The sequence below is a fragment of the Somniosus microcephalus genome, chromosome 21 (assembly GCF_052327205.1).
Source record: "Somniosus microcephalus isolate GS21.2 chromosome 21, FLI_Smic_1.0, whole genome shotgun sequence".
Classification (NCBI taxonomy): Eukaryota; Metazoa; Chordata; class Chondrichthyes; order Squaliformes; family Somniosidae; genus Somniosus; species Somniosus microcephalus.
The window spans coordinates 13,005,573-13,019,404 of record NC_141007.1 but is presented as its reverse complement, the minus strand read 5'-3'; the positions used below and the strand labels follow the sequence as shown (position 1 = coordinate 13,019,404).

At 51.9% G+C, this 13,832-nt stretch overlaps 2 protein-coding genes across 2 annotated transcripts in view; both read left to right on the top strand.

The window, feature by feature from the left end:
* The window catches only part of LOC147102609 (unconventional myosin-XV-like), a 388,701-nt gene that overhangs the window by 119,026 nt on the left and 255,843 nt on the right, over positions 1-13,832 (top strand). The window lies entirely within an intron of this gene.
* LOC147102610 (neurogenic locus notch homolog protein 1-like) overlaps positions 1-13,832 on the top strand; it is a 99,784-nt gene that overhangs the window by 62,510 nt on the left and 23,442 nt on the right. Inside the window, exons 5-6 of the mRNA XM_085964070.1 lie at positions 10,227-10,232; positions 12,228-12,524. Coding sequence (XP_085820196.1) covers positions 10,227-10,232; positions 12,228-12,524 — 303 coding nt within the window. The remainder of the gene's footprint in view (positions 1-10,226; positions 10,233-12,227; positions 12,525-13,832) is intronic.

The following is a 13,832-nucleotide window of genomic DNA, read 5'->3' as shown; positions in this document are numbered from 1 at the left end:
GCCCTCTATCCTGGGCCCTCTATGCTGGGCTCTGGGCCCTCTATCCTGGGCTCTCTATCCTGGGCTCTCTATCCTGGGCCCTCTATCCTGGGCTCTCTATCCTGGGCTCTGGGCCCTCTATCCTGGGCTCTCTATCCTGGGCTCTCTATCCTGGGCCCTCTATCCTGGGCTCTCTATCCTGGGCTCTCTATCCTGGGCTCTCTATCCTGGGCTCTCTATCCTGGGCCCTCTATCCTGGGCCCTCTATCCTGGGCCCTCTATCCTGGGCCCTCTATCCTGGGCTCTGGGCCCTCTATCCTGGGCCCTCTATCCTGGGCTCTGGGCCCTCTATCCTGGGCCCTCTATCCTGGGTTCTGGGCCCTCTATCCTGGGCCCTCTATCCTGGGCTCTGGGCCCTCTATCCTGGGCTCTGGGCCCTCTATCCTGGGCCCTCCTGGGCTCTGGGACCTCTATCCTGGACCCTCTATCCTGGGCTCTGGACCCTCTATCCTGGGCCCTCTATCCTGGGCTCTGGACCCTCTATCCTGGGCTCAGCCTTCTATCCTGGGCCCTCTACCCTGGGCCCTCTATCCTGGGCTCTGGGCCCTCTATCCTGGGCTCTGGACCCTCTATCCTGGGCCCTCTATCCTGGGCCCTCTATCCTGGGCTCTGGGCTCTCTATCCTGGGCTCTCTATCCTGGGCTCTCTATCCTGGGCCCTCTATCCTGGGCCCTCTATCCTGCGCCCTCTATCCTGGGCTCTGTGCCCTCAATCCTGGGCCCTCAATCCTGGGCCCTCTATCCTGGGCTCTGGGCCCTCTATCCTGGGCCCGCTATCCTGGGCCCTCTATCCTGGGCTCTGGGCCCTCTATCCTGGGCCCTCTATCCTGGGCCCTCTATCCTGGGCTCTGGGCCCTCTATCCTGGGCTCTCTATCCTGGGCTCTCTATCCTGGGAACTGGGCCCTCTATCCTGGGCCCTCTATCCTAGGCTCTGGGCCCTCTATCCTAGGCTCTGAGCCCTCTATCCTGGGCTCTGGGCCCTCCGTCCTGGGCCCTCTATCCTAGGCTCTGGGCCCTCTATCCTGGGCTCTATCCTGGGCTCTCTATCCTGGGCTCTGGGCCCTCTATCCTGGGCCCTCTATCCTGGGCTCTGGGCCCTCTATCCTGGGCTCTCTATCCTGGGCTCTCTATCCTAGGCCCTCTATCCTGGGCTCTCTATCCTGGGCTCTGGGCCCTCTATCCTGGGCTCTCTATCCTGGGCTCGGGGCCCTCTATCCTGGGCCCTCTATCCTGGGCCCTCTATGCTGGGCTCTGGGCCCTCTATCCTGGGCTCTCTATCCTGGGCTCTCTATCCTGGGCCCTCTATCCTGGGCTCTCTATCCTGGGCTCTGGGCCCTCTATCCTGGGCCCTCTATCCTGGGCTCTCTATCCTGGGCTCTCTATCCTGGGCCCTCTATCCTGGGCCCCCTATCCTGGGCTCTGGGCCCTCTATCCTGGGCCCTCTATCCTGGGCTCTGGGCCCTCTATCCTGGGCCCTCTATCCTGGGCCCTCTATCCTGGGTTCTGGGCCCTCTATCCTGGGCCCTCTATCCTGGGCTCTGGGCCCTCTATCCTGGGCTCTATCCTGGGCCCTCTATCCTGGGCTCTGGGCCCTCTATCCTGGGCCCTCTATCCTGGGCCCTCTATCCTGGGCTCTGGTCCCTCTATCCTGGGCCCTCTATCCTGGGCTCTCTATCCTGGGCTCTCTATCCTGGGCCCTCTATCCTGGGCCCTCTATCCTGGGCTCTGGGCCCTCTATCCTGGGCCCTCTATCCTGGGCCCTCTGTCCTGGGCTCTGGGCCCTCTATCCTGGGTCCTCTGTCCTGTGCCCTCTGTCCTGGGCTCTGGGCCCTGTATCCTGGGCCCTCTGTCCTGGGCTCTGGGCCCTCTATCCTGGGCCCTCTATCCTGGGCTCTCTATCCTGGGCTCTCTATCCTGGGCCCTCTATCCTGGGCTCTCTATCCTGGGCCCTCTATCCTGGGCTCTGGGCCCTCTATCCTGGGCTCTGGGACCTCTATCCTGGGCCCTCTATCCTGGGCTCTGGGCCCTCTATCCTGGGCCCTCTATCCTGGGCTCTGGGCCCTCTTTCCTGGGCCCTCTATCCTGGGCCCTCTATCCTGGGCTCTCTGTCCTGGGCCCTCTGTCCTGGGCTCTCTGTCCTGGGCCCTCTATCCTGGGCCCACTATCCTGGCTCCCTGGGATCCTGCTATCGGGCTCAGCCAGGCTGCCGCCTCCGCTCAGGCCCTGGGACACGATGGGCCTGTGGTGCTCAGAGGGACAGGAAAATCCTATTCATTCACAGCCAACTCCAAACTCTCCCGTTTTTTTTCTTTCCTTTCTCTTTTCTTTTTCTTTTGTCCGCGCACGTTCCTTCAGATCGCCTGCCCCGCGGAACAGCCTCAGCAGCTGCTCCCCTCATTACCATGTGCACCTGCTGCGGGGCCTTGAGCACAGTGAGCAGATGATGGTTCTTCCCCCATTCTCCCCGAGTCTCCCCCCTCTCTCTCTCTGTCTCTGTCTGTCTCTCTCTCTCCATCTCTCCGTCTCTCTCTCTCTCTCTCTCTGTCTCTCTCTCTCCCTCGCTCTCTCTCTGTCTCTCTCTCTCTCTCTCTCTCTCTGTCTCTCTCTGTCTCTCTCTCTCTGTCTCTCTCTCTCTCTCTGTCTCTCTCTCTCCATCTCTCCGTCTCTCTCTCTGCCTCTCTCTCTCTCTGTCTCTCCCTTTCTGTGTGTGTCTCTCTCTCTCTCTCTCTGCCTCCCACTCTCTCTCTCCCTCTCTGTGTGTGTCTCTCTCTCTCTCTCTCTCCCTCGCTCTCTCTCCGTCTCTCTCTCTCTCTCTCTCTCTCTCTGTCTCTCTCTCTCTGTCTCTCTCTTTCTGTCTCTCTCGTTCTCTATCTTTCTTACTCCCGTCCTTCAGTAACAAATGATAATCTCATTAATGTGAAATCTGCTGGAATTTGTTTTATATATTCGCACAATTGAAGAACAAAGGCGCGGAGCCTGTGGAGCTCCTTCTTGCTGTGGGCTTCTTGTGAAAGAGGAATCGCAAAACAGGCACCTGCTGCCCAGTGTCCGATACCTTTGGCTCTGTTTCTCTTTATAAGTGATAACAATGAAAAATAAGGAGATTATTCTCTCTCCCTAATTTGGACTCCTTCTCACTTTAGACTAAAGCCTGATTCCTTGTCCCTGGAAACACAGGAACAGGAGGAGGCCATTCAGCCCCTCGAGCCTGTTACATTAGGAACAGGAGGAGGCCATTCAGCCCCTCGAGCCTGTTACACAGGGACAGGAGGAGGCCATTCAGCCCCTCGAGATTGTTACACAGGAACAGGAGGAGGCCATTCAGCCCCTCGAGCCTGTTACATTAGGAACAGGAGGAGGCCATTCAGCCCCTCGAGCCTGTTACACAGGGACAGGAGGAGGACATTCAGCCTCTCGAGCCTGTTGCACAGGAACAGGAGGAGGCCATTCAGCCCCTCGAGCCTGTTACACAGGAACAGGAGGAGGCCATTCAGCCCCTCGAGCCTGTTACACAGGAACAGGAGGAGGCCATTCAGCCCCTCGAGCCTGTTACATTAGGAACAGGGGGAGGCCATTCAGCCCCTCGAGTCTATTACATTAGGAACAGGAGGAGGCCATTCAGCCCCTCGAGATTGTTACACAGGAGCAGGAGGATGCCATTCAGCCCCTCGAGCCTGTTACATTAGGAACAGGAGGAGGCCATGCAGCCCCTCGAGCCTGTTACACAGGGACAGGAGGAGGCCATTCAGCCCCTCGAGATTGTTACACAGGAACAGGAGGAGGCCATTCAGCCCCTCGAGCCTGTTACATTAGGAACAGGAGGAGGCCATTCAGCCCCTCGAGCCTGTTACACAGGGACAGGAGGAGGCCATTCAGCCCCTCGAGCCTGTTACACAGGAACAGGAGGAGGCCATTCAGCCCCTCGAGCCTGTTACATTAGGAACAGGGGGAGGCCATTCAGCCCCTCGAGTCTATTACATTAGGAACAGGAGGAGGCCATTCAGCCCCTCGAGATTGTTACACAGGAGCAGGAGGATGCCATTCAGCCCCTCGAGCCTGTTACATTAGGAACAGGAGGAGGCCATGCAGCCCCTCGAGCCTGTTACACAGGGACAGGAGGAGGCCATTCAGCCCCTCGAGCCTGTTACATTAGGAACAGGGGGAGGCCATTCAGCCCCTCGAGTCTATTACATTAGGAACAGGAGGAGGCCATTCAGCCCCTCGAGATTGTTACACAGGAACAGGAGGAGGCCATTCAGCCCCTCGAGCCTGTTACAGAGGAACAGAAGGAGGCCATTCAGCCCCTCGAGCCTGGTACACAGGAATAGAAGGAGGTCATTCAGCCCCTCGAGCCTGTTACAGAGGAACAGGAGGAGGCCATTCAGCCCCTCGAGCCTGGTACACAGGAATAGAAGGAGGTCATTCAGCCCCTCGAGCCTGTTACACAGGAACAGGAGGAGGCCATTCAGCCCCTCGAGCCTGTTACAGAGGAACAGAAGGAGGCCATTCAGCCCCTCGAGCCTGTTACACAGGAACAGAAGGAGGCCATTCAGCCCCTCGAGCCTGTTCCGCCATTCAATCAGATCATGGCTGATCTGTATCTTAACTCCATCTACCCGCCTTGGTTCCATAACCCTTAATACCCTCGCCCAACAAAAATATCAATCTCAGTTTTGAAATTTTCAATTGGCCCCCAGCCTCAACAGCTTTCTGGGGGAGAGAGTTCCAGATTCCCACTGCCCTTTGTGTGAAGAAGTGCTTCCTGACATCACCCCTGAACGGCCTGGCTCTAATTTTAAGGTTCTGCCCCCTTGTTCTGGACTCCCCCCACCAGAGGAAATAGTTTCTCTCTCTCGACCCGATCAACTCCTTTAATCATCTTAAACACCTCGATTAGATTTCCCTGGGACCAATATTTATCCCTTAACCAAGATCACTAAAACAGACAGACTCTGGCCATTATCACATTGCTGTTTGCGGGAGCTTGCTGTGCGCAATTGGCTGCCGCGTTTCCTACATTGTACTGACACTGGGAGTGTTGGCCTGGATTATGGGGCTCAAGTCTCTGGTGTGAAGGTTCGAACTCATGACCTCTCTCTGTCCCTCTCTCTGTCCCTCTCTCCGTCCCTCTCTCCGTCTCTCTCTCTCTCTCTCTCTCTCTCTCTTTCTCTTTCTCTCTCTCTCTCTGTCTCGCTCTCTCTGTCTCTCCCTCTCTTTCTCTCTCTCTCTCTCTCTGTCTCTCTCTCTCTCTGTCTCAGTCTCTCTATCGATCCCTTTCTTCCTCTCTCCCTCTCTCTCTCCCTCTCTCCCTCTCTCTGTCTCTCCCTCTCCCTCTCCCTCTCTCTCTCTCTCTCTCTCTCTCTCAGTTCAGTTCAGTTCAGTTCAAATGCTTTATTGGCATGAAAGTTTACAGAGAACCATATTGCCAAAGCTTACATAGCAAAAAGGTACAGTTTTCCAACATTCTGTAGGTGTCAATCGATTTGACATTTGTTGGGTATATACAATATTACTTTTAAACAATATTAATTTTAAACAGTCTTTCTACTTCATTTGGTACGTTCAATATTAATTTTAAACAGTCTTACTTTTAAACAGTCCTCAGGTTGTGACATGTTGTTACATATTTAGCCCCAAGGTATGGTCTGTCTCCTTCTCCTAGGACTAATCTCAATTTTGACAGATCATCCAATTCCTTGAAATCTGGGGTTGTTTGGCTTAGCTTGTTGAATAATATGTTTCTTGATGTGTTGAATTTTTCGCATTTTAGGAGGAAATGCATTTCTGTTTCAACCTCGCCAGCCAGACATTGATCGCATATTCTATTCTCTCTAGGCTGCCAGGATTTCTTGTATCTGCCTTTTTCAATTTCCAGTTGGTGGTCGCTTAGTCTGTACCTGGTGAGGGTCTGTCTCTGTTTTGTGTCTCTGATGGTCGTGAGGTAGTCTGCCAGTTTATATTCTCTTTTTAGGGCCCGGTAACATTCTAATCTGCTTTGGTTTTCGGTTATTTTGTTCCAATGTTCCAGGTAGGTTTCTTTGCATTGTTTAATGATTTGGTTCACTCGGATTGGTGTTTGGACGGCTGTGTTGGTCTGGGGCTGGTCAGGGTCCGGCTGAGTACTTAGTTTCAGTAGCAGCTGACTCAGGGGACTCTTTTCTGGGTTTAGCTCTTGGGTCTGAAAGGCTTTGAAATGAAGGGTGTCTGGGGAGCTAGATTTGAGGTGATTTAGGAAGTTTAGTGCTCGTTTTTGGATGTTTATTATCAGTGGGTATCTGCCTAGTTCGGCTCTGCATGCATTTGTTGGCGTTTTTCTTTGGGTGCGAAGGATGCTTCGGCAGAATTCTGCATGTAGGGCTTCTATTGTGTGTTTTTCCCATTTAGTGTAGCTTTGGTGATTTAGCGGGCCCCATACTTCACTACCGTACAGTGCAATGGGCAGGATTATGCTGTCAAAAATTTTGAGCCAGATTTTGATTGGGATTTGGATGTTGTAGAATTTTCTTTTTATTGCATATAGGGCTCTTCGGGCTTTTTCTTTTAGTGCATTCACTGCTATGCTGAAGCTCCCTGATGCTGTAATAGTTAGACCAAGGTAGGTGTAGCTCATAGTGTGTCCTATAGTGGTATCACTGAGGGTAAACTGGTATTTGTTTTCCTGACATCTGGGTCTTTTCTGAAAAATCATGATGTTGGTTTTCTTTAGATTTACTGTTAGAGCCCAATTTTGGCAGTATTTGTCGAGTAGGTCTAGTTGTTGCTGTAATCCCTGTTCTGTGGGAGACAGCAGAACCAGGTCGTCCGCATAGAACAGGGACTTCACTTCTCCATCCAGGAGACGGAGACCTGGTGACTCGCTTTGCTCCAGCATGTCTGCTAATTCATTTATGTATATGTTGAACAGGGTCGGGCTCAAATTGCAGCCCTGCCGGACGCCTCTTCTCTGGGTGAAGAAATCGGTGCGTTTGTCTCCAATTTTGACCCCGCATTTGTTTTTCAGATACATTGATTTAATAAGGTCATAGACTTTGCCCCCTATTCCACACTGAAGAAGTTTATAATAGAGCCCTTCGTGCCATATAGAGTCAAAGGCTTTCTTGAAGTCGATGAAACAGGCGAATATTTTCCCATTTTTTGTTTGGTGTTTATGTTTTTCAATGAGGGTGTGAAGGGTATAGATATGGTCGGCGGTGCGGTGTTTTGGAAGAAAGCCTATTTGGTTTTTTCTGAGGATATTATGTTTGTTAAGAAAATCAAGTAATCTACTATTTAGAATACTGCAGAATAACTTCCCTAGACAACTGTTGACACAGATGCCGCGGTAGTTATTTGGGTCTGATTTGTTTCCACTTTTATATATGGGGGAGATTAGTCCTTGGCACCAGATATCGGGAAAACAGCCTGAGCGTAATATGATGTTGAATAGTTTGAGTATCGCACTCTGCATCTCCATATTGCTGAACTTTAGCATTTCATTTTTGATGTTGTCTGGGCCACAGGCTTTCTTTAGGTGGAGAGATTTTGTTTTTGTGGCCAGTTCTTTCCATGTGATTGGGGAGTCTAGAGGGTTTTGGTTGTCTTTAATTGTTGCTTCTAATGTGTGGAGTTTTTCTGTGACCTGATGTTGACTTGGGTTTGTTTTGTTTTTTGGGATGTCTTTGTAGAGGTTTTCAAAATGTGTTCTCCAGATGTCGCCATCTTGGATTGGTACTGCTTGCAATTGTGTTGTACTCAGGTTATTCCACATTTCCCAGAATTGTTTTGGATTGGTGGAGTTTTCTATTTCTTCGAGTATTTTGTGGGTATAGTTTTGTGTTTTGTTCCTAATGGTGTGTTTATATCTTTTGAGGGTTTCATTGTATCTAGTACGTAGGTCCGGATTGTTTGGTTGCCGATGCTTTTGGTTTGATATTTTTCTCAGGTCTTTTCTGGCATTTTTGTATTCGTGGTCAAACCATTTCATATTTTTATTTTGTCTTTTGTGATGCTTCCTCTTCTGTTTCACGAGGTCGGCTTTTACAGCTGCCTCATGGAAGATCATATTTATATCCTCTATGGCCGTGTTTACACCATCTCTGGTGATCTCATATAGATTTTCTTTAAATTTTGAAATTTTACTTGTGAGATCAGGTGAATTTAGTGCTGTGATGAATTTATCTCCACTGTCTGGGGCCCATCTGTATGTCTGGTTTATTTTATGTAGCTTACTGTGTTCCTTTTTTGTGTCTGTAGTTTGGGCAGAAAGTTTAAGGTACACATTTATTTGGTTATGGTCTGAGAGGGGGGATTGTTGCCTGACAGTGAATGCGTTGATATCGCAGGGGTCCAGGTCAGTGATTGTATAGTCCACCACACTAGACCCAAGAGTTGAGGAGTATGTGAGTCTCCCTTGGGAGTCCCCTCTGAACCTACCATTAACTATGTACAGGCCTAAGGCTCGGCAGAGTTGCACTACCTCCCTACCGCTTTTGTTTATTTCACGATCAAGGTTGTTCCGATTTGCGATGGCTGGTGTGACATCTAAAGGGGTCTGGCCAAACACATGGTTGTTTCCCTGTGGGTCTATGAAGTCAGGTTCACAACCGGTCCTTGCATTTAGGTCCCCACATATTATCACCTTTCCTTGGGCCTGGAAATGGCTGATTTCCATGTGGAGAGTATCAAATAACTCCTCTTCGAAATATGGCGAATCTATTGGAGGTATGTAGATCGCACATAAGTAAACATCTTTTTTTGCTATTCCTATATTTTTATCTAGTTTTAGCCATACGTGTGATTTCCCCTGTTTTACCGGTGAGATGTGTTTGTCCAGTTCTCCCTTATACCACACCAATATTCCCCCGGAGGTTCTGCCCTTGCGTGTTTTAGTGTTCTTTACTGAGGGCACAATGATTTCATGGTACATTGGAGGACAGTGGGTCGGCATGTCCTTTTGGCACCATGTTTCTGTTAACACAATTATATCAATGTCTTTTATAGCTTTTAGGAATTCAGGGTCTGTACTCTTCATCCCAAAAGTTGAGGAGCGGAGGCCCTGGATATTCCAGCAGCTTATGTGGAAAGAACGCATTTATATAGTTCAATAAAACAAAATAAAATGGACCTATTTTGTGGGATGAGTGTGGAAACACTATTTTCTATAATGCTAAGTGATGATTTAGTATAAATTTCATGAGGCATGCACATATATCTATCTAATAATAGTAATAATACTGATAAGATAACAATAATGATAATGATAAATAACAATATTAATAATTTCTCCGGCTTTCTATCAGGCTGTTCAGCATCGTCATGATCTTTCTCAGTTCTTGGTCTACAGTCTGTGGTCTAGAGGGGGGTCTTGGGTCAGGTATAAAAGCACGGTTCTGTTGTCGGTTTTGTAAAGGGGGGTGGGGGACATTGGTGGTCCTGTTTGGGCTCCCAATGGTAGGGGGGGTGGGAGGGCTGCGTCTTTTGGCAGTGTTTATGAGGTTTCTTGCGAAGACCCACATCCGCTGTTTGAGTAGATGTATTTCGTCATAGAGGTCCCTTGTGTTGATGTTTGGATGATGGGCCAGGGAGACGTTGGGGAGGACAGAACATCTCGTGTCGATCTCCCTGTTGGTGTTGTGGATTATGTAGGCTGGGGTGTCCTTTCTGGGCAGTAGTGTGGAGATCACGATCCGCGCCTCGGGGAATTCCCTGCTGGCCTTTTCTGCCATCCTGCTCACCGCCCAAGCCGTGCCTTCCTGTAGGGTGCGTAGGTCGTTCGTGCCTGTGTGGATCACAATCCATTTGGGGCTTCCAAGGGATTCTTTGTTCAGGATCTTCATTGCTTGGCCTGTGTTGCTGCACTCTGTCTCTCTCTCTCTGTCTCTCTCTCTCTCTGTCTCAGTCTCTCTATCGATCCCTTTCTCCCTCTCTTTCTCTCTCTCTCTCTCTCTCTCTCTCTGTCTCTCTGTCTCTCTCTCTCTCTGTCTCAGTCTCTCTATCGATCCCTTTCTTCCTCTCTCCCCCTCTCCCTCTCTCTCTGTCTCTCTCTCTCTCTCTCTCTCTCTCTCTCTGTCGCTCTCTCTCTCTCTCTCTCTCTGTCTCAGTCTCTCTCGCTCCTTCTCTCTCTGCGGCCTGTTTTTTTACTCACGAAACCCTCTGTCGGGTCATAAAACCGTCTGCTCGATTAATGACCCTCTCTGTTTGTCTTGCAGTGGCAGGTAGCGAGCTTTGGGCCTGTCGGCCTCTGGGAACAGATGGTTTGAAGAGGGGCCCTGGCGTCACACCCAGCTCCCAATGCCTTGTTGTCCAGACTGCTTTTTGTTTCTCCTGAGGCCTGTGCTCCAGAGATAAACCATCGGCCGTGTGCGAATGCTGCAGGAGAGGGGCCGGTGGGGGTGGCGGGGGGCCTGTTTGTACATTATGGGGAGGAGATGTTCGATGTTTGTGTGTGGAGTCTCTCAGTTGGTCCTGTGTGTCTCGGGGGAGCTGGAGGGGCCGTTTGCTGGGAGCTGATTTCTTCTCTCCCTTTAAACGATTGATGGGAAAACATTTGGAAGCATTCGGTTGTTAAATTGCTTCACATCTCCGTCCCCTTTGGAGAGAGCCTGACCACTGGGCCCAGAATGTGTGCATTTAATCAATGAATGAATTATTAGGTTAGAGACCGTGGGGTTGGAGCGCTTTGCAGTGGAATTTTTAAAATTTGCTACCTTAGAAGGAAGTCCCTACAGTGGGGAGTTGGATTGTCAACTCTCCAGGAGTCTCCAGGAATGAGCGGCAACTTGTATTTCTATAGCGCCTTTAACGTAGTAAAACCGTCCCCAGGCGCTTCACAGGAGCGATTATCAGACAAAATCTGACACCGAACCACATAAGATATTAGGACAGGTGACCAAAAACTCGGTCAAAGAGGTCGGTTTTAAGGAGCGTCTTAAAGGACGAGAGAGAGGTGGAGAGGTTTAGGGAGGGAATTCCAGAGCTCGGGGCCCCGGCAGCTGAAGGCACGGCCGCCAATGGTGGAGCGATGAAATCGGGGATGCTCAAGAGGCCAGAATTGGAGGAGTGCAGAGATCTCGGGGGGTTGTGGGGCTGGAGGAGGTTACAGAGATAGGGAGGGGCGAGGCCATGGAGCGATTTGAAAACAAGGACGAGAATTTTAAAATTGAGGTGTTGCCGGACTGGGAGCAAAGCACAGGGGGTGATGGGTGAACGGGACTGGGTGCCAGTTAGAACGTGGGGCAGCAGAGTTTAGAAAGTTTAAGGAGTTCAAGATTTTATTAGTTATAAAGGTATTGGAGATGGGAAAAATAGGCTGTTTGACTGACAGTCAAGAATCATCCAATAGTGTAACGAGGAGTCTGCTATCCAACTGGTTGGGCGAAGGCGCCGGGAGCATGGAGGTGTCGGGTGACCAATAGCGGGAGCGTGGAGGGCGGGGAGGTCAGAGGCTGGAGGTCACGTGAGGAATCCTCCCGGAATAACATCCAATCAGAGTTGGCGAGCCTCTGTGACAGCGGCTCCAAGAGCTGGATTGGATAATCTCTAGTTGTGCTGTGAGGGGAAGACCCCAGCGAGGGAGGTCACTGGGGTCGAGGCGTCAGGGAACGCGTAACCCTGTGGGCAGGAGTCGAGGGTCACGGCTGAAGCGGAACATGTGACCCAGTGGGCAGGGGCCATGGGTTGGGGAGCATGTGACACAGAGGGCAGGGGTCTTGGGTTAAGGAGCATGTGACCCAGTGGGTAGGAGTCGCGGGTCGGGGAGCATGTGACCCAGTGAGCAAGGGTCAAAGGTCAGGGAAGCTGTGGCCAGGGGTCAAGGGTCGGGGAGCATGTGACCTGGTACGCAGTGGTTCAGCCTCCCAAGTAATTACAGGATTGAATTCTGTGCAGAGCAACAGGAGGCCGGGATTGACATTGTTTGTTTTGTTTGTTTTGGGCAGTTTCCTTGCTGGTCGCAACGGACCCGTCCCCCCTCCCCCTCCCCCCACCTCCCCTCCCCCTCCCCCTCCCCCGCCACCATCTCCCTGCCACCCCCCAATCCGGTGCTGGTCACTAATATTACCTTGATGTTAAATTTTGTTTGATAATCGCTCCTGAGAAGTGCCTTCGGACGTTTTACTACCTTTTATATCTATGCGAGTTGCTGTGATAATTGGTTTTGCTGTTTCTGTCCAGAATAAGAGGTCCGGATGTTGTGTGACCGCGCGGGCAGTAACCGTCTGGTTTCCTCTCTCTCTCTCCCAGGTGCAGTCCGGGGTATGTCGGTGACCGATGTCAGTTCCACGACCCTTGCCTCAGCTCGCCCTGCAAGAACGAGGGGACCTGCAGCCCGGTGATCCGCGGCCAGGCTGTGGACTACGCCTGTGCATGCCGGCTGGGCTTCACAGACCGCCTGTGCCTCACGCCCCTCGACAACGCTTGTCTCAGCAACCCCTGCCACAATGGGGGCAGCTGCCAGCTGTTAAACACCCTGCGGGAGTACAGGTGCCGGTGCCCCCCGGGCTGGGCAGGTATGTTCCATCCGATAAACGCCACAGACACTGACTCTCACTGGGGTACGGGTTCCACAGACACTGACTCTCACTGGGGTACGGGTTCCACAGACACTGACTCTCACTGGGGTACGGGTTCCACAGACACTGATTCTCACTGGGGTACGGGTTCCACATACACTGATTCTCACTGGGGTACGGGTTCCACAGACACTGACTCTCACTGGGGTACAGGTTCCACAGACACTGATTCTCACTGGGGTACGGGTTCCACAGACACTGACTCTCACTGGGGTACGGGTTCCACAGACACTGACTCTCACTGGGGTATGGGTTCCACACACACTGACTCTCACTGGGGTACGGGTTCCACAGACACTGACTATCACTGGGGTACGGGTTCCACAGGCACTGACTCTCACTGGGGTACGGGTTCCACAGACACTGACTCTCACTGGAGTACGGGTTCCACAGACACTGACTCTCACTGGGGTACGGGTTCCACAGACACTGACTCTCACTGGTGTACGGGTTCCACAGACACTGATTCTCACTGGGGTACGGGTTCCACAGACACTGACTCTCACTGGGGTACGGGTTCCACAGACACTGACTCTCACTGGGGTACGGGTTCCACAGACACTGACTCTCACTGGGGTACGGGTTCCACAGACACTAACTCTCACTGGGGTACGGGTTCCACACACACTGACTCTCACTGGGGTACGGGTTCCACAGACACTGACTCTCACTGGGGTACGGGTTCCACAGACACTGACTCTCACTGGGGTACGGGTTCCACAGACACTGATTCTCACTGGGGTACGGGTTCCACATATACTGATTCTCACTGGGGTACGGGTTCCACAGACACTGACTCTCACTGGGGTACGGGTTCCACAGACACTGATTCTCACTGGGGTACGGGTTCCACAGACACTGACTCTCACTGGGGTACGGGTTCCACAGACACTGACTCTCACTGGGGTACGGGTTCCACAGACACTGACTCTCACTGGGGTACGGGTTCCACACACACTGACTCTCACTGGGGTACGGGTTCCACAGACACTGACTCTCACTGGGGTACGGGTTCCACAGGCACTGACTCTCACTGGGGTACGGGTTCCACAGACACTGACTCTCACTGGGGTACGGGTTCCACAGACACTGACTCTCACTGGGGTACGGGTTCCACAGACACTGACTCTCACTGGTGTACGGGTTCCACAGACACTGATTCTCACTGGGGTACGGGTTCCACAGACACTGACTCTCACTGGGGTACGGGTTCCACAGACACTGACTCTCACTGGGGTACGGGTT